The sequence below is a fragment of the Euprymna scolopes genome, chromosome 24 (assembly GCF_053919585.1).
Source record: "Euprymna scolopes isolate OS-2025 chromosome 24, ASM5391958v1, whole genome shotgun sequence".
Taxonomy (NCBI): Eukaryota; Metazoa; Mollusca; class Cephalopoda; order Sepiida; family Sepiolidae; genus Euprymna; species Euprymna scolopes.
In genome coordinates this window covers 18514507-18535443 of record NC_136505.1, presented here as the reverse complement: position 1 = coordinate 18535443, position 20937 = coordinate 18514507, and the positions used below count along the sequence as shown (strand labels likewise).

Sequence of the window (20937 nt, the reverse complement as noted above, 5' to 3'; positions counted from 1 at the left end):
GAGAGACAGACAGATTAGAAAGTTTGACTTATGTCTAGGTAACCTGCATCTAAGATTTCAAGTGTTTAGACCCAAAATTGGTGGAGGAGTTTGGTAGAATCTGCAAAGGTCAATTCTTTCAACTTTGACCTCTTGGCAGCTAAATTTTTGGCCAAAAATCGATTAAAATGCTTGCCCTATGTCTGAATACACTTTATGTAAAATTTCAAATGTTTAGACCAAAAATTGGCTGAGTACTTTTGGTAGAAATCCCAGAGGTCAAATTTTTTTTAAACTTTGACCCCAATTTTTACCCCTTAACATTTATTAATTTAGGTTCAAATCAAATTAAAAAGTTTGATCCATGTCCAAGTAACCTACATCTAAAATTTCACGTTTAAACCTAAAATTGGTGGAGGAGTTTGGTAGAGTTTTCAAAGGTCAAACCATTGAAGTTTGACTCCTTGAAAGCCAAATATTTGCTGAAAACCAATTAAAGGTTTTCCCAAATCTCAATACCCTTTATGTCAAATCTCGAGTCTGTAGACTGAAAATTGACAGAGTAGTTTGGTAGGGAAATGTACACACACAGACACACACATAGAGACAATTTCACATTTATAGATATAAGAGTATGTATAATGTATATAAATAAGCAGTACATCAATACTTAGCATAGTTCTATGATAATATAATTTAAAATAAAATAATTATTATAATATGCGATTATATATATATATATATATAATATTAAACCAAAAATGAGGAATAAAAGTTATATATAACTTGGTTATATCATCAGAAGAATAAGGAAAAGTTATGGGGAAATTTAAGAAAAAAACACTTTAGGCCATATTCCTTCATTCTCATTTCATATTTAAATGTCATTAAGTCAGCTTTTTCTATATTTGTATTTTGTATAATTCTGGCCCTTCTCTTTTGATGAGAAGCATTTAGCTTTGAAATGCCATGGCCTAAAGAGGATTTTTCTTAATTTTCCCCTTAATATTATCCTACTGTTTTGATGATATAATAAAGTTATATAACACTTTTATTCCTCATCTTTCATTTAATATTATTGTTTTTGTTCCTTTTAATAGTGTTGAGCTTTTCTTATCTTGATAAATTTTGCTTTGATAAAGATTTACTCTTTGATAACATAATTTTATATATACATATATATAATTATGTTATCAGAGTAAATCTTATATTTTATATATATATATATATATATATATATATATATATATATATATGCAATATTAGAGCTATGATTACTAAAAAATGCACCTTATTCTTACAAAAAATGATTTAATTATCCACAAAAAGTGAGTTTAGTAACAGGAATTGACGATTACTAATTGAAAAGAAATGAAAAGGCAATACGCAGAGTTTCTATAAAAGTCCAAAATATAAAAAATTCAATCTTATTTTTAAATCTATAGAGCAACTGAAACATTATTATACCTTAATTTTTGTATTTTTTAAATTCTAAAAATATTTATTAATTTAGGTAATCCTATTTTGTTGTAATAAAAAAGTGCTTATTTGATTAGAATATTTTTTTTTTTTTTTACATGATTACTTGATATATTCTTAAATATATTGTGATAAATTCTTTTTAAATGAAAGTGAATTTTAAGTGTGAAAAGTCAAGTGATTATACTTTAAATTTATTCATTTAAAAACAAGCTAAAAAATTTATTGATGATTAAATAAAATATGATGGGATCCAAATCCTGTCTTTTTTAAAAATTTTATTTTATAATATTGCCCATCCATATTTCTCTAAACTAACCGTTTGTAAAAATATTCTGATTTTTTTTTTAGTTATTTTTTTCTCAGTGATCCTGGGTTTCAATTTTTCAATTTTTTTTATTTTCAAGATCATAAAAACAAATTCTTACACTGATGTTTACACATTCATGCGTACAAAAAAAAAATAAAAAATATTACATTTGAAATTTTTATGAGAATTATTATCATTAAACTCACATGAAATAATTTTTGCAATTATATTATTTTCTTGGTGAAAATATTGAATAAACAATGCTTAATTCAATGATAATATCATTAGTTTGAGAAATTAATTTTTCTTCAAGTTATATTGATTTCATTAACACAGACTGTAAGGGCTTTTTTGTAATGTCCCTGAAATATTTTTATTGTTTGCATCGATGATGCTTTATTCTCATAAAAAATAAATAAAAATAAATTTATGCATCTTTTTAGCATTTAAAACTAACTTTAGCAAATGTGTTTGTTTACACAAAATAATACATTTTCACTAAGATTAAAAAAGTAATGGGTTCATTACATTCTGTGATCTTTAATTAATAAACACTGAAAATTGACATTAAAATTAGTTGATTTCCTGAATTTTGGTGAATTTTTAAGTGAAGAGAGGGATCAAAATGTTTATACATTTTGGGATTCAATTTGCACGTACCCAATATATTCTCAACATACACCTGTAAGCTCCAAGTTGACAACTATTCTTGTGCAGACAAAACTTGAAGCTTATGGGTTAATATTTTCCAGAGGTAAAACAACCAATAAAGTTTTAACAACAAGAACGGACTTTTACTGTTGTATAAGCAATATCACTTGAAACGTCTCTAGTTACTTGTAACTGGCTGACCAAAACATGCTCATAATTGTGTAGTGACATATAAATGATTATGTAAGACAAATAAAAAGTATATATTATTCAATTTAGGTAAATAAACTTACCATTAGTCACAACAATAAATCTGCTGTGTCAGTCTAAAAAGACTTCATCTGTCGACAAAATTAGCCTCTGGTTTTAGTTGTAACAATCTTGTCAGTCAATGATTTTTATTTTGGGATATTTTTAACCTTGAAAAAAAAAAAACGTGTGTGTTTATGTACATATATTAGAAAGCGAGAAGTAATAAAACAAACGTAAAGTGACATACTTTCTGAATTTTAATATTTAGATTTTATTATTATTTCATTGAATTTCATTAAATTTAATTATTATAGAAAAATAAATAATTTATAATTATTATAGAAAAATAAATAATTTATAATTATAGAAACTTCATTATGAAATATTTTGGATTACTTTAATTACATTTGTTACTTTCACATCGACTTCTTGAGGTGCATCTATTTGAATATGGGGAACTTATACAGAATTTAAAACTGGACCTTTTATTTAATCCAGTAGATTGTTGTGGTTGTCAGGTTCAGTTCACAATTTCATATGGGTCCATTCAGTTCAGCAAGATGCACCTGAAAAAGATTGACGTTTCTATCAGCTGAAACGTTGTGGATATAATGTTGTGATATGCTAATTTCTAGTGGCAAGCACATGATGAGCAAAAGTATTAAGAATAAATTAGTTAATAATAGATTAGAAAGTGTATCCTGGGTTTACTTTCGGCAGCCACGTAACTCTCGCTTCCCTTATTTTGTCCTTTAGTTCTCATATTCCATGTTTCTGACAAAGAAGGAAGAATTGCTGTTTTCTAGGTCAGAATCTGTTCCATCTAATACTTATTGTTGGCAAGTTTTTGACTTTGAAGTAGTATTTCTAGCTCCTTCTTGGCTTCATGCCTTGTTTGGAACGATTCCAATAAAAATAAATATGCAAGTAACGTGTTTGACATAGGTAGATTGGAATACAATAGAACCCTGGGATATGGTGGCTCTAGAATGTTTTTTTTTTTTTTTTAGGATGTGGAATACAATGTTTTTTTGGCCCTTGGTTATGGTATTTGCCCCGCCTTACAGTCTTATTTCTAATGTTATTTGAGTATATACATCATGTGTATTATATATACTGTATTGTATTTTGTGATTAATTTTTAATACCCTATCCCGGGGTTCTACTGTATATTAATGGTGTTCTCAGTTTGATATTAGCTAATAGACTTCAGGTGATATATAGTTTTTTTTTTGTTTTTTTTTTACATAGGCGTCACCACTTATCAAGGCCGATAGGCCACTCAAGGATAAGGGCTAAAGAGTGTAGAGTAGTCAAAAGGACAATATAGTAATCGATAGTAATGGAAGTTCGGTAAATTTGTTAACTTAAGTGGAACGGCTCATCAGAAACTTGTTCACGTTGGACTTGAAGACAACCATATTATAGACAGCTGGAAAGCAGGAAAACGGAAGACAATTTCACAGGCGTGCAGTTCTAAGAAAGAAGCTTTGATCATTGGAATCTATGTTTAGGTTTAGGCACAGATAAAGAGTGGGGAAAATTATTGATAATGTTTTCAGCTAGTCTAGTGTTTCTTGTGAAAGTTTGGCGAGGGGGGACCATAGATTGAAGCTCAGTCGAACACTTTCCATGAAAATAACGATAAAGCAGAGACAAACTCGCAACATCTCTTCTGTGAGATAGAGGTTGCAGCGAAGAGAAAAGGACATCTCCCACCAGGCCACGAAGTCGATTTTGAACCTTATCAAGGCAGGACAAGTCTTTTCTAGCAGCTCCTGCCCATATGTGGCAACAGTATTCCATCCTTGGACGTATCTGGCTCTTATATAGATAGAGAATTGCATCAGCAGTGAGATATCTACTGGATCGATAGAAGGATCCGACCATTTTTCCAGTGGCCTTGGCAACAGATTTGATGTACGTATTCCATTTAAGATCAGGAGTAAAAGTCAAGCCCAGAAGCCTGTCAAAACTTGAGGCCTCCCCAAGACGAGAGCCATTCATTTTAATTGATGCCAGATGTGGATCAGAACGTTGATGATGTAAAGATAGAAGCCTGATATTAGTTAATAGACTAGTTAATCAGTATGTTGAGCTTGTTAGGATTGTCAGAGTGAGATACTGTCAAAGAGTTGATGCAATTGACAAAGGCACCATACCAGTTATTCCATTCATTATTATTTGTCTCCAAATCGGTCAGATGTCAGAAATTTGTCCATTCTTTATGTCAATAAATTTTAATGACAATTTCCTTTGTTAGATATCAAAGGCTTTATTTGACATAAGAAAGAATATTGCAAAAGAATGGATGACAACTGAAAAAGAAATAGCGTTCCACAGTGAGACCAAGCATATTCAAACAGTCAGGAAGTGGGCTGCAGCGAAGGTATATAAATGAAGGGAAAGAAATTAGCATATCGCAATAGATAACAACCAAGATGAGAATATTTTTTGGAAGGATCCTAATAACATAAACTGTCAATAATTGTGTCATTTTGATAATTTTAAGAGAAATTGAATAAGAACAATCTATTTCTATTTAGGTTTTTTGTATCATATTTCTGCAATTTCTTTCAAATAATTACACTCAAGTACTTTATCAAGAAATCTCTGAGAAAATTTTTTTTTTTACAAATTGACAAAATTAACTTTTCAGCAAAAAAAAAAAAAAAAAAAAAAAAAATGTATTTGACAAATACTTCAGTCCCGTGACCATCATTTTTAGAGAGTTGTGATTTTCATTATTTTTTTTTCCCCCCATTTTTTTTTTCTGATCATTCTTTGACAGGAACTTGAAGAGGAGAAAGTGAATAAGCCCATTTATATAGAGGTAAGGTGTCAGGTGATGTAGGGCACTGCATGTTTAAAAAAATCAAACTCCACCAACAGGAGACCCGGATTATTATAATGGGTGGGGATATACAGCCAGCACTTGTGGCTGGTCATTCTTATATCTTCTTGGCCACCAGAGAAAAAAAAAAATATATATATATATAGCATGCACTAACATTTTCCAAACAAATGTGTCATTTTAATGGCATATGAAAAATCTAACATTTCACACTGAGACAACAGTGAGGTATCCTTTTCTCTATCTAATCTGTCTAATCTAATATATTAAGTAAAATTAAGGTGTTTGTGCAGTATAATGAGATTAAAAAATAATGTAAGTAAAAACATGATTACGTTCTTATGTTGAAATTAGTAAAAATCTCAAAAATGATAGAAAAATAATCAAGTAAAAATAAAAATGACAAGTAAAAATAAAATTGTTGGAATTACAAAGTATTGTCATTCATTAATGTAGAAAAGTTCTTAAAAGTTAAGGGAGGCAATTGCAATCTATGATTTTGACAAGTCCACCATTTCAAAATAGAAAATAGTGGACTGCTAATTTTTATGTTTTTTTTTTTTAATTTTTTTTTTCATATATATATATATATATATATATATATAAATAATAGTACTAACAGAACTTTGACTTGATAATTTTTTGTAATTTCTAGAATTTTTAATAATTTCAACATGTAAGTGTGTAATCACGTTTTTGCCAAAAATGTACTTTTTTTTTTAATCTGCACAAGTGCCAAGGTCTCTTTCTGGATTTCTGTCGTTGATAGTTTCCTTCTTACAAAACCAATATTCGATTCTCATTCATCATATTTTGATGAATCATTGTAGCATGTTATTAATAACATATAATTTGATTTATTTTGACTGGATTGGAATCATTTTCATACAGGCACCATTTTTTAAAAAAAGGGGACATAATTCTGTATTCGTAAATACAAAATTATTTCCCCCCTTCCTTTCTTACAATAAAACAATGCTGTGGAAAATGAGAGCATAGTTAAAAAAAAAAAACAAATTTTAAGCAAAAACTTAATCAGACAATGCAAGGTAGTTACAACTTGTAATTATATATTTATAAAGAAGTTTAGGATCAAGTAAAGATTAGATACCCTGTAATAGAAGACAAAGATTGTCGAACATTTCAAGTGGCACCGGTTGTTTGATCTTGACATTGCCGTTGGTGGTTTGTAAACACGTCAAATAGCAAACATGATCAAATGTTCACGAGCAAGATTTTTTAAAAAATATATTTACAAAACTTAAGATTTAAAAGAAAAAAAAAATATTTACAAAACGTTTTCTTAGTAAATATTTACAAAACTTAAGGATTAAAAAAAAAACTTTTCTATTGACACAAAACTATTGTAACAAAACGAACGTAAATTTATTAAAATAAATGGGTGTCTTTCTGAATGCGTTTTTTTAAATATATTTACATAACTTTAATAAAACTAATAAGAATTATAATTATAATAAAAATAAAAAAAATGAAGTATATTAATTGCAAAACATTAGAAACTGAAAATGTTGGACGCTAAACTTGTACCTAATTTGTCTTTATGGAGAAGTAAGCATAATGGCAAGTTTTTTGAGGATTTTTGTAAAAATAAAATGAAAATTATAAAAAGATTTGTATCTTGTGATACTACACTTCATCTTTATGAAAATAAGTTATAAAAGATATGTGAATAAAATATATTTTTTTAAATCTCGATTGTTTATACTTGTGATTTCATTATGCATGAAATTGTCTTGGTCTAGAAGGATTTCTCCTTCACTGACCACCTACATACATCGCACTTTAAATAAATGTTGAATTGTATTAAAAACTCACAAAGAAAGATAAAAAAAAAAACAAAAAAAAACACTATATAAAAATTAATCTTGGTTGCAAAAATCTGAATAAGTCAGTTATTTTATATTTGTTTCTGCCATTAAAGTTTGGTTATAATAATTTTATTTAATTTTTTTTTAATTATGTATTTTTTAATTGACATCATCCGAAATTATCAGTTATAACGTCGGTTTATTTACTTATTTGGTATTATTTTACGACCTACCCCAACATAGTATAAATACCCCCAACCACCCCATATTAAGAACGGCTTTTGAGGTTGGGGGTGTTTATTCTGAAAGCTGTTCTTAACATAGGGAGGTTGGAGTGTTTATAATATGCTGGGACATGTCGTAAAAATTTACCATTGATTTGTTTATTTATTATTATTATTATTATTAATAGTTTTATTAAAAAGTTCTGTAAATATATAAAAAGAATGCACTCGGAAAGATACCCATTTATTTAAATATATTTTGTTTAAATACGTTAAAGTTTTGCGTAAATAGAAAAAAGTTTTTTTTTTTTTTAATCCTTAAAAGTTTTGTAAATATTTAATATTAAAGAAAATGTTTTGTAAATATATATTTTTTTCTTTTAAATCTTAAAAATTTTTGTAAATATATTTTTTAAAAAATCTTGCTCGCGAACATTCGATCATGTTTGCTATTTGACGTGTTTACAAACAACCAACGGCAATGTCAAGGTCGAACAACCGGTGCCACTTGAAATGTTCGACAATCTTTGTCTTCTGCTATGGGGTATCTAATCTTTACTTGATCCAAAGTTTATTGTATAGGATTAACGGTGGCTGTGGTTAACAACATGAACTGAAAACCTGAGTGTACAAAGTTCAAATCCAGTTTGTTCCACAGGAACAGTTTCATCAAACCCACACCTGACCTTGTGTCTCATCTCCTGGAAAGAAGGTAAATAAAATTAATTGATCGTCAAATTAGGTTGGCTAGATCTGTTTTTGTGTGCCTCTAACAGTCTAAGTAGAGGGGGGGGGGCTTTCAATATTAATCAAGGGACGTATCTATCATCTGGTTGATTCTCTTGTATGGCTACGAGAGATTGCTGATGAGTACTCTATTGGCATAAGTTCGAAATCTTTGACAAAGACTGCCTACACTGCATCCTGCATTACCGATGGCTCGACCATGATCCAACTGCTTTTCTTCTCCAACATCTCAACCATAAGTCTCTACTGTTCAGTTTGTCGCAATGACATCTTTGATGGTTTGCCAACTAGTCATTTGTGTATGTACAGAGGGGTAATTTGCAATATAATCCTCCTTACCTCTCTGCCTGGGTGGCATAAATGTATTGGTTAGCAGCTGAGGATGTAGGTGTCTATCATTCGGGAGGACTTCGCTGACGTTCCAGGTCCACAAGTGGTTGGCCTTCAAAGATGGAATTGTGATTAGTTAACAATGTCTTATAACCTTGCTCAAGACTACCATGGTTTGGAGTATGAGAAAATGTAGGGAATTAACCAGATCAACCTGACCAGGATGAATGTTATCGCAGCAACCACTTTCTTTATATTATTTTTATTTAGACAATCATCTTCACCATTGCTATTTATATTTTAACTATGTTTGATTGATATTCCGTTTAGCCTTCAGTTGTCGCCAGATGTATTGTTCATCCATGATGTTTTCTTACTTGCATTCGATATTGTTTGCTAGGTGTAGCATACAAATAAGCGTTTCCTACATACTTTTGATCTGCAGTTCTGTGTCGATGCCCATGATAGGCCACGTGTGGAAGTATATTCCTTAGTTTTCACTCTGCCCTGAACAATAGTAGTACCTGTTATGATCCCATCTCTGAGTTAAATATAATCCATGAATTTTAGAATATCTTTGTTTACTATTAAGGTCACTACTTATCAAAGCCAAAACATATTTGAGGATAAGGCTTAATAAGATGCTAATGTTTACCAGCCAAAAGATGAGGAACACTATGGAAGGACTAACATTGATCAATATTATAAATGGCATCTGATTGCTTATGGCATAAGTTTATTAACATTGGATTTAAAAACAGTCAAGTTGTACTCAGGAGAGCAATCCTGCAGTAATGTGTTCCCATAGGTTGGAAGCTCTTTAAATGACCTAACAGTGTCATACAATCTAACAAGCATGAATGAAATATTTAAAGCTCTTAAAAACGAAACTTTCATCAAAATTACTGGATTTTGCATTGAATAAACCAAAAAGGGTTGATATGTCATAAAACCAAACCAATGATCTGGCTATTTTGATGTTAATTTTGTCATTCCTGAACAGTCATGTGATCTGTAACATAAAAAAAAAAAAAATCAAACTATGTACGAAACTTGATCATGCAACAATACCGAAGTGTCTTGAGTGGAGAGGGCAGGGGTTGACACAATACATCCAAAGAAAATCTAGTAGAAAATCAATATCAAAGTTAATGCAGAAATAGTTTTATACCCAAAAGTCAAACAAAAATTTCAAGTTATTTTTGCCTCTCTATATTTATATAATCAAAAACAAAAAAAGAGAGAGCGGCAGACAGTACATAAAATAATAGGGAGAGGGTGGAGGTCAGACAATATACATTGAGAGAGGAGGGGGTAAAACTAATAAACAGAAATTTAGTAAAGGTAGATCCCTTGATAATGGCTAATTATAGCTAACTAGCAGGGAAACCTGACGTTGTCCAGGATTAGATGACAATGAATGTTTAATCCTCCCATATTTTGTCATCGAAATGGGTGAAATCCCCCATTTTTCAATCAAATCGATTAATTGCCTGCTCTAGTTGGGGACCCATCTGCAGTGACTTAATCCACATTGCACTATAGAGAACCTATTGTTGATAATATAAAATTATTTTTATGATAACTTGAATAAAAGTTTAAAATGCAAAATCAACCATCATCGTTCAATTGTGCTCTAAACAAAAATATTCATTTTGAATGTGCCTCTGAATGAACCTACTGTTGATTTTTATATGCTGGACCTTTTTGCTTCTGCGGTAATAAAACTTCTCAAATGCACTTGTGATGTTAGGCTGTATAAAGTGTTAGTTTTAGTCAAAATCGCCTGTTGCTTCTTTCATCAGATTTTTTCGATTATCAATATTTATTGGAGACATCCTGATACAAAACCTATGGAAGAACACTGCTAGGCACATAAAGTACATTTGTGTGAAATTTAAAAAAAATGGCCCAGCTATTTAGGAATCCATAGGGAACGAATATACACAAAGTTCCTTTTATATAATAATAGAGATAGATTAAAACAACTAAATTAGAATTTTTTTTTTTTTTTTTTTTTTTTTCAAACTATTTTGTGTTTAATGAATATAATGAATTAGGAAAATCATTGACTTAGCTTAATTAATAGACATTTGATGCATGCATATACAGGTTAAAATTCAAAATAGACTAGATAATAAATGTATTTTGATCGGTGATGGTAGGGAGGGAGGGGTGGGGGCTTCAAACCTAAAATGGTTCACAATTTTAATTTTTCATATTTACTGAAGATATTTTATATCGGCCTGGCAAGGCCACAGGGAGGACATCCAAGCAAAAAAAAAAAAACCTCAAGCAAAATTCATCCCAAAGTAGCGAAAGTGAGCTGGCCTACCAAGACACTATATATACAAATGTAGGCAAATTGGGCATATTTTATTGGTTTGAAAATATAGGTTCATTCTTACCAATTGTCATAAAATTTTAACCACAGAATAGTATTATAAGCTTCAAAAAGCCTGCAAATTTTCATGTATTTTCGTTGTATAGAATTGATATGAGCATTTCAATAATCAATTTTGCTACTTTATATATATATATATATATATATATATAGATAGATAGAGAGAGATAGAGCTAGCTATGTGACATTTGCTCTTAAGGTTGCACATTAACGGGATCATCCAGAACATATTTTCCTATTTTTGGCACTTTTTAAAAAATGTTTCAATTATAATCATTGTTTTCCTAGTTTTGCATATGAATTACAAAATATCTGGTATTTCCACAAAACCTCTGACCTTGATGGAGGGAAGACTGCTATGATTTGAAATGACAGCAAAGGGAAACTTGATTGCAAATATTTCTCATATGCTATATCTCCCCTCTTTGGTTTTTATACATAAAGTAAATTTCACAGTGTATATAGATTATTTGATACTGGAGATATATTTATAATCGTACCCTATTTCCAAAAGAGGGAAGATATAACGTATGAGAAATATTTGGAATCAAGTCTCCCCTTGCTGTTATTTCAGATCATTTGAAACCATAGCAAGTTTTAATCTCCCCTCCATCAAGGCCAAAGGTTTGGGGTATATATATATATATATATATATATATATATATATATAGGATAAAACTCAAAATATACTAGATGATAAATTTGTTTTGATTCTTTGGGGGTAGAGTGGGGATTTCTCAAACCTAAAATGGTTCAGTTTCAATTTTTTAATATTTACTTCAACGTAGGTATTTATAGAATAAAGCCAAAGTTCATTTTATTTGGTGCACACAGAAAACAAATGTCAATGGTTTCATACTTCTAACCCGACACAAGTGAACTGGGAGGGAAGGAAGAGAAGGCTATTGGAAAGATTCTTTATCTTTTCATGGCATCAGAAGAGAACTTGGGCTTTGATTCCTGATGCTGAAATATTTTATTGCTATCAAAACATCACTACACACATACTTATGTTCTTATCAGATTTGCTATTTTTTAACTCCATTAAGAAAGTTCTTAAATAAAATGATCAACCATAGTTAAGGTGTGTGGGAGGGCACCATTCCTTTTGTAGAAATACTCCACTTATCCTTGATCTTCACCTTATAATGCTGAGTATTAGATTATTTACAATTATTCATTTAGATTTGTTTTTTCTGCAAGCCATTTTGTTTTTGTCTATTAACATTTTATACTTTTTCTTCTCATGTATCATGTTGCAAATATTTTAAAAACTTGATGAAAATTAATATATTTTATGAATAGCTTAATCAAGTTTAATTGTAAGTTTAATTGTAGTGTTAACTAACTAGTCAAACTGATTTTAACATGTTGTAAGTTGTTTTAAAATATGCCACCTTCTAAAAAAAAAAAAGTAGTGTTAAAATTGTTAAAATGTAATTTCAATTACAAGCTCCAAATAATAACAGGTATTCTTAAAATGTATTCATGAAATGTTAGTATTTAGCCTGACGGACCAATGAAAATGCAATTCTAAACTTAAACATGTTAGACCAATCATCATGCTTTAAATTCTTGTATGCCTTTTGTGATGGAAATACAACTTGAAACTTAACCATTACAGACCAATAGATCAATGGACAGAGCCTCCTCTCGAGATATGTAGACATGTCTAATAATAATAATGATTCAAGAATGTATATTTTTCAATATGATATATGTTAGAAATACTAATTCATGTTTTTCTTATTCTTTGCTCTGAGAATATGTTCAAAGTGTTTTCATTGCATTTTCAATCTATCATAAGTTTCTTTCCACTGGAATGTTCTTTTCTTGTGTGCTTTTTTGTTGTTTTCATTCTTCAATGACTAATATTGCTAGTTGAGCATCGCTTTCCACTCTTCTCTTTTTCCACAGTGCATATTTAACATTTCCACTTACTGATCAAATCTCAACTATAAAAAATTGTCTTATCATTTTTCTTTTTTGTTATTAGACCAAGAAACTTGACATTTGATGGGGATGCTTCCCTTTTTCATATTTATTATTATTATTTAATTTTATTTTTTAAATTGTTCCTCCAGGATGAACATAAAAACCTCTTTTATTATATTATGTATATATTTTGAATTACTACTGATTTTAATGAAATTTAAAGAATAATTATGATTCAAAATTTTTTTAGATGAGAATTGATAATTTGTGTCATTTGAAAGAAGAGGTCATATACATTATTATTATCATTTATTTGTTTAATTTATTTTATTTTTTGAAAGGGTGAACATGAAAACCTCTTATGTATTTATTTTTAATTACTACTGATTTTTTTTTTAATTAAATTTAAACAATAATTATGCTTCAAAATTTTTGAGATGAGAATTTATAATTTGTGTCATTTGAATTATTCTTACAATTTTTCGGTCGATATAACATCTGACCTTCTACAGGTGGTGCGTCTTGCCGAGCTCCAAAAATATGTATGGAATTTTGAATGGAATCCTTTAATTGACACAAAACACTCTTGAGATGCAGTGTGCATCATGGGGGAGGGGAGGGATAAATGTTACTACTACTAAAAATAATAGCACTTATATTCTCTCCAAAACTATTTTACAGAATTGCACCAAATTTAGCATGAAGCACCCGTGACATGCTTGATGTGTCATATATATGAAATTCTACTACTACTAAAAATATTAATAAATAATTAAATCCTCTATGTGTGCTGGAAGTGCATTAAATTTAGCATGATGAATGATGGGATACTGCCAGGTGTATTATTAGAGGATGGGGGCAATTAACATACTATTCACAGTGTGATTCTGTAAGGAAGTGAAACCTGACCAGTAGGGGTTGAGGACGTGTTGCATGAAGAGATATGACATGATGTGAGAATGATACAATATGAGCAAAGATCCGAGTGTAGTATCTGTTCTGATGCTACACTTAATTTATCCATAGTAAATGTAAGGGAAATCCTTTTATACTAAGGCAATTTTATTTTTGCCTACTTCCAGAGTGCCCTTTTTGAAGAACTGGTTTTCCCTCATGTTAAAAATGACCTTGGATCACATTTTGCTCTCATGGAAAAGCAAATAAATACCAATAGATGTATAATGTGAATCTTAAAGACAGGCTTAGATCTGATGACCTCAGAGTAAGATTAAGTACAGACATTATAAAGAGATGTGTGCAAAAGACTTTGTTGTTTTGGTCATGTTAAAAGAATGGATAAAAGTGTTTGGATTTAGTTGATGGTGAACAATTTAGATGGTTTACAGAAAAGGCCAAGGAAGCATGGTGATAAGAATGTACTTGAGAAGGAAGACTAAATAAAGGCCTGGTCAGAGATAAATAAGTTTGGAAGTCAATTTCTAGCACATGCCAGCATGTAAAATAAACATTTCGATGATGATTAATAGTAATAACTAGCAGGCCGCCCGGCATTGCCCAGTCGTAAAATATGCTTAAATATGATAATTTAATTCATGCAGATTTTGTATTATTATTATAGAGACAATTCTTTATAGATTATTATATTGAACCTAACATGTAGTAGTGAGATTAAAACTAATATATATATATATATATATATATGATTTGAATGCCATCAGCTAGAATCAAAACAAAAGCATACAACTCTCCACCCTCATTCTTTAGCTTTTAAGCCTCGCCCATACTTACACATACACATACACACACACACACATACACACACATATATATTTATATAGGTATAAATTCACTTATCCTTTTTTTTTAATAGATGGAATCACCTGATCGTTGAAGACGCGATTCAAGAAAGGACAGTCAGACGCCCCACTGAGTTTTATAGTTATATAAAATTTATTATTATAAACACTTATAAGTTCCAAATTCATTGGATAGAATTGCAACAAAGTTAGCAAAAAGGAACCCTTGTGATGCCAAATGAAATAAAGTAAAGAATATTAATTATGTTGCTAACATAAATCCACTCTAAATTGTTGACAAATTAATTTGCATATGTCATATTATTGATACGATTAAAATGATCAATGTTTTTTATTTTTGAATGAGAAAAGTTACAAGTATTCATTGATTTATGTAATAAATATATATATATTAGTATATTTGGGCAGCATTTTTTTTTATGCATGTTTGGTAATGGTGCATAAAATGAGACCCTAAGTTTTAACGATGGCAGTAGGTCTGTCAATTGAAGTATGGAAGCACAAAATTGATACAATCCTTCCCCCATTTTTCAAAACTACTTACTTATATATTTGGGCAAAATATTAAGATTGTTTTGTTGATATATTTTTTTTCTAACATATTGACGTTTTTTTTCCCCAAATATAGTTACGTTTTCTTTTTTAAATGTAGTATATTTATATATACTTTATTTACATATACTTTATTTAAACCTGCACAGTCTATTATGATCGTCACTGATAAAAATAAATTATTTTTTATAGTTAACTATAATTTAGGTTTATTTTTTCATCCCCTTTAAAATAAAAATATAAAAAATATGTAAGTTTTCTTTATCAATGAATTTTGTGTTTTTTTTAATCGCATATCTTTTTCAAATAACTGTTTTGTCAAATTGTTTAGATATTTTTATGCGATTAAGCTCAAAATCAATTGATAAAGAAAGTTTACATATTTTTATATATTTTTTATTATAAGGGGTTGAAAGAATAAACGTAAAATATAGTTAACTATAAAAAATATATATTTTTTTAAAATCTGACGATCGTAATAGACTGCACAAGTTCAAATAAAGTATATTTAAATAAAGTACATGTTGTGGAGACGCCCACTAATTAGCATACGTGGGTGAAAAGATATAGATAAAGGTATCAAGTCAGCAAGACCGGGGAGCTGTGTTCGAATGTCGGATAGGCAAGACGCATGTGCCGGTTGCTCCATGAAAGACTTTAACACGCCCTCTGCCGGACAATCTTCCAACTGCAGTGCAACTGCACCTTTGTAAATATGTATTTTATTTTCGTCTTAATATATTTGTTTAACCTTTACTTTCTGTGCTCGTGTTGTTATTGATACAGACACAACAGTATATTTAAATAAAGTATATTTAAATGTAGTACATTAAAAAAAAAAAATGTAAATGTTAGAAAAAATATATTTACAAAAAAAAATCTTAATATTTTGTCCAAATATATAAGTAAGCAGTTTTGAAGAATAACGGAAGTATTGTATCAATTTTGTGATTCCATACCTCAATTGACAGACCTGCCGCCATCTTTGAAACTTAAGGTCTCGTTTTATGCACCGTTACCGGATGTTTTATTGAACAGCAGGGATAATTCCTGTTTGTTTCTCCTGCGATCCATTCTTTCCACTTGGCAGGCTAATATTCACTCGCTTGAAGATGACTCATGGAAGTCAAAAACGTTCGCGACTATAGCAAATTTCTTTTTACACTCAAACAGAATGTTCAAACAATGGAAAAAACGGATTGCAAAAAAAAAAAAAACAAGAAATAGCCTTGTTGTTCAATAAAACATATGTATTAGTGACGGGACAATTCCAATATTTTTCCTGATTTCCGATTTTTTTGACGTCTCTAAATATTTTACTATAGAGTTATTTATTCCTGATTACCATAAAACAACGTGTTAAATGTGCAGAAATGTAAAAAACAAACTTGTGGGAGATATCTATAGATTTTTAGTTTTACTGGTTGTTTAAAATAAATATTTATTTTTTAACATTACTAGTGGAAGATCAAGGTGAAGTATCTGTTCTTCAGATGCTGCACTTCAATTTCTTGTTTTCTGCCAGTGCAGGAGAAATCCTTCACGACTGAGACAATTTTTATTTTTGTTCCTTTTCTTCACATTAAAAAACGACCCTGGTGTCTAACTCTGTCCCGTGGGGGAGACATTGTAAATAGGAACATTACTAGTGGAAGATTTTGTTTTTAAACAAAATCAAATAAAAAAGAAAATAGAGGGTGATTAAAAGAATTGTCCTGCCTTGACAGAGTACAAAATAGACTTCGTGGTTTGGTGGGGGATGCCTTTTCTCTACCCTGCAACCCCTTTGCCACAGAAGAGACGTAGCGAGCCTGTCTTTGTTCTATCGTTATTTCCATGGCAAGTGCTCATCTGAGCTCCATTCTCTGGTCCCCCCTCGCCAATCTTTTTCAAAAAACACCCGACTAGATGAAACCACCGTCAATAATTTTCCCCACTCCTTATCTGTGCCTAAATCAAAACGTAGATTCCATGAACAAAGCTTCTTTCTTAGAACTGCACGCCTGTGGAACTCTGTTCTGCTTGCCTGTTTTCCTCCCGACTTCAACCTGGATGTCTTCAAGTCCAACACCAACAAATTCCTGATGAACCGCCCCCTCCCCTAAGAAATGACACCTTATCAGTTCTCCAATACTATTGCTATACTATCCCATTGCTTACTGTACACACAATAACCCTTATCCCCGAGTGGCCATTGGGCCTTGATAAGTGGTGAACTCCATGTAAAATAAAAATTTAAAAAAAAAAGCATCGGAAAATAGGCACAAATTTTCTGATTCGGATACTCCCAAAAGTTCCAATTTTTCTGATTACTTGTCTCAACACTAATATATAAAAGTGAAATTGTGTGTGTGTGTGTGTTTCCGTACCAAACTGCTGTCAATTTTCAGTCTACAAACTCGAGATTTGGCATAAGGAGTATTGAGAACTCTTAATGCCATAAGAGAAGACTTCTTGGCCTTTGGGTAGGAACTTTATTTTATCAATCAGAACAATAAGGAAAAGTTAAGGGAACAATTGAGAAGAAAAACCTCTCACAGCATTTCGAAGCTGAAGAGGTTTTTTTCTTAAATTCCCCCTTAACTTTTCCTTATTGCTCTGATGACATAACACAGTTATAACTTTTATTTCCCATTTTTCATTCAATATTATTCTTTTCTGCTACCCATGTTGAGCTTTTCGTATCTTGATAAGTTTTGTTTTGTTAAAGATTTACTCTTTGATAATTTAATTGTATTATATATGTCTATATTGTAAAAAAAATTATTCTTGGACTAAGTCAATTTAAAAATACATCTTTTATGTATATATGGTGTTGTACTAAACCTGTTCCTTTCAGCTACCTGTATAATTGAAGTGCCAAATCTACACATGGTTCTTCACTTTTATTTTTTTTCTATAAACTAAAATTTAATTAAAAAAAGGAACTTGATGTTTTCTGAAGTTTATTAATTATTAAAACTACTTCTTTACAGGTTTTTTTTTTTTTTTTTTTTTTTTTTTTTTAAGGTTTTCTTAATGTTTTTTCTTTTGGTCTTTTAACCTCATTATCATTTACACTCCAACTATCATCACCAAAGAAATATTATTTAATTTTCTGTACTGTTGATTATTAACCCAAAGTATTTTTTGTTTTATTTAAAAAGAATTTATTTGCAGGATATTTTTATTTTTAGTAAATGTTTATTGAAATTTAAAAACATTTTTTTTATTCATGAAATATTGTAGAAAGACTTAAAATTATCTGATTTAAAGCTAAAAAAAAAGGATAAGTATGGTCTGAATATTAATTTTTCCAAAATCATTGAATTTGTTTTTAGTTTTTTTTAATGTAAATTTGAAATATTTTTCTGTCCCTTTTTACTAATAGCTGTTTTCAATTTTTGCTAACATTTTAAAATCTTTTTGTTTTATCACTTTTCTTTCAATTAAAATCCATACAGAAATGCATGCACTTTTAAAAAACAATTTTTTTTTTTTTTTTTACATAGTTTAAGATAAGTATTGGGATGATTAATCGGCATGAGGAATCGAAAAAATCTAATTTGTTTGGTGTATCGGAATCAGTACCAGAATTAGAAAAATTTGTGCCTATTTCCGATGTCAAAAACAATTCTGTTCATAATTTATATTTGTTTGTTTTTGGTTAAAACAATTTTCCACGGCTCATATTAATGATAAAATAGTAAATATTTACTGATTTTGAACTGCTAGTAAAACTAAAATCTGTAGATTATCTCGATGTATTTATACGTTTAGGAAATTATATGTACATATTTCATGGTTTTGGTATTAACTCCAAAAAATAACTATATTTAGAAATTTAGAAGAATTGAAATTGGGAATTTAGAAAAGAATCGGTAATTGTATCGGAATTGGGGGGAAAAATATTGGAACCGTCCCATCATTACTTAAGATACATTTTGTTGGACATATACAACTCAATTTTATTTACTTATTTTAGTTTTTAATTGGTTTTATTGAATTAAAATTTTTTATTTTACTTTTTTTAATCTTTAGCTTATCGATTTTAAGAAAACATTTTGATGTAATGTAAAAAAAAATCAACTTGTTCGATTTTTATGTCTGTCTGTGGGGAGGTTTCACTTATGTAAATTTTAAATAAAATGATCCCCGCCTTTCTGAAAATATTTATATCACCCTTGAAAAATTTCCTTAATTCTTTTAACAAAAATATCCTGATTCAGAGCTCTATGAATAAATTTATCTTCAGTTAACCTTTGAAAACTAAATATTTTCATTTATTAGTCAAATAGAAAAGTTTCTGGCCAAACATATGGTTTTTGGAATATGAGATCTTCATTCCATGACAAGTATGTACATTATAAAGATTTTTCTGTATTTTTAGTTTCAAATAAGTGTAATTCTAAATATTCACCAAATTTTATTTTTAGACTTGAAGGTATAAGCATTCAAATTTCTTCAGATGTTTTTTAACAGCCTTTGTTAAAAGTGAAAAGAGTATATTGCTCTAATAAATTTTTTATTGAAATAATTTGACTTTGCCTGTTTTATTAAAAAAAGAAATTAATGGTTGAAAAGACATTTTTTCACTCAGTTAATGAGCATTGGAAGATTGTTGGTAAAAAAAAAAAAAACACACACAATTGCCAAAAAATAAGTGTTTTATTATTGTGTTGTGGGCGCCTGTATAACATGGGGGAATGTAAATATTTACGAGTTTCTATTATCATCTAGTGATGAATGTATGCAAGTGTGGGTGTGTATATATATATATATATATAATGTGTGTGTGTTTGTCTATGACTGTCTGGTGTTGAGATTGTCTAATCTAGTGTTCGTTGTTTGTATATATACATTTAAATACAGTTCATGACAAAACAATAATATACATAATATGCAAAACAATAATGTACAATAATATATACTCTGTTCCGTCTGCCTGCTTCCCACCTGACTACAACTTGGATGTATACAAGTCCAGCGTTAACAAATTCCTAATCAACCGCCCCCTTAAGTAAACACTTCATCAAATCTCCACACTAATGTACTGTACTTGCAATAACCCTTATCCCTGAGTGTCTTCCGAGCCTTGATAAGTGGTGACCACCATGTAAAAAAAAAAAAAAAAAATACCTTTACAACACAAAAGATGAATAACACTTATTTAGGGTTTCGACATTTGATCAACAGGGAACGTATCTTGCCCATCTTGGGTCTTGTCTTGATGGAAAAGCTGCAATGGGAATTCTCCCCCAAAACGACAGAGCCTTAAGTTTTATTTTCAGTAACTTTTTATTAGAGGCTGTTTTTTCCCCTTTTGGAAAGTTGCAACTCTGGTCCTAGATTCCTACATTTGATACACGTTTTTTACCCCTCATATCACGATCAGTCAGCTCCTCAGATCTTTCCTTGAAGCTCTGAACACTAATTTCCACGTATCTCAAAAAGACCATCTCTCCCTTCTAAATTACGTCGTTACAACACAACGGATGAATAACACTTATTTGGCCAATTGGAAACATATTTGGTCCATCTTTAGTCTTTTCCTGACAGAAAGCTGTACTGGAAATTCTCCCCGAGAACGACAGAGCCTCTGGTTTTATTTTTGGTAACTTTTTATATCAGAGT

At 30.0% G+C, this 20937-nt stretch overlaps 1 protein-coding gene across 5 annotated transcripts in view; it reads left to right on the top strand.

Moving 5' to 3' along the window:
• LOC145246619 (uncharacterized) overlaps positions 1-20937 on the top strand; it is a 538839-nt gene that overhangs the window by 493377 nt on the left and 24525 nt on the right. For 3 of the 5 annotated variants that reach the window (XM_080108292.1, XM_080108289.1, XM_080108290.1), the window contains one exon: positions 5463-5504. The exons of the other annotated variants lie outside the window; for them this stretch is intronic. In XM_080108292.1, coding sequence (XP_079964418.1) covers positions 5463-5504 — 42 coding nt within the window. The remainder of the gene's footprint in view (positions 1-5462; positions 5505-20937) is intronic. 5 annotated transcript variants of the gene reach the window in all.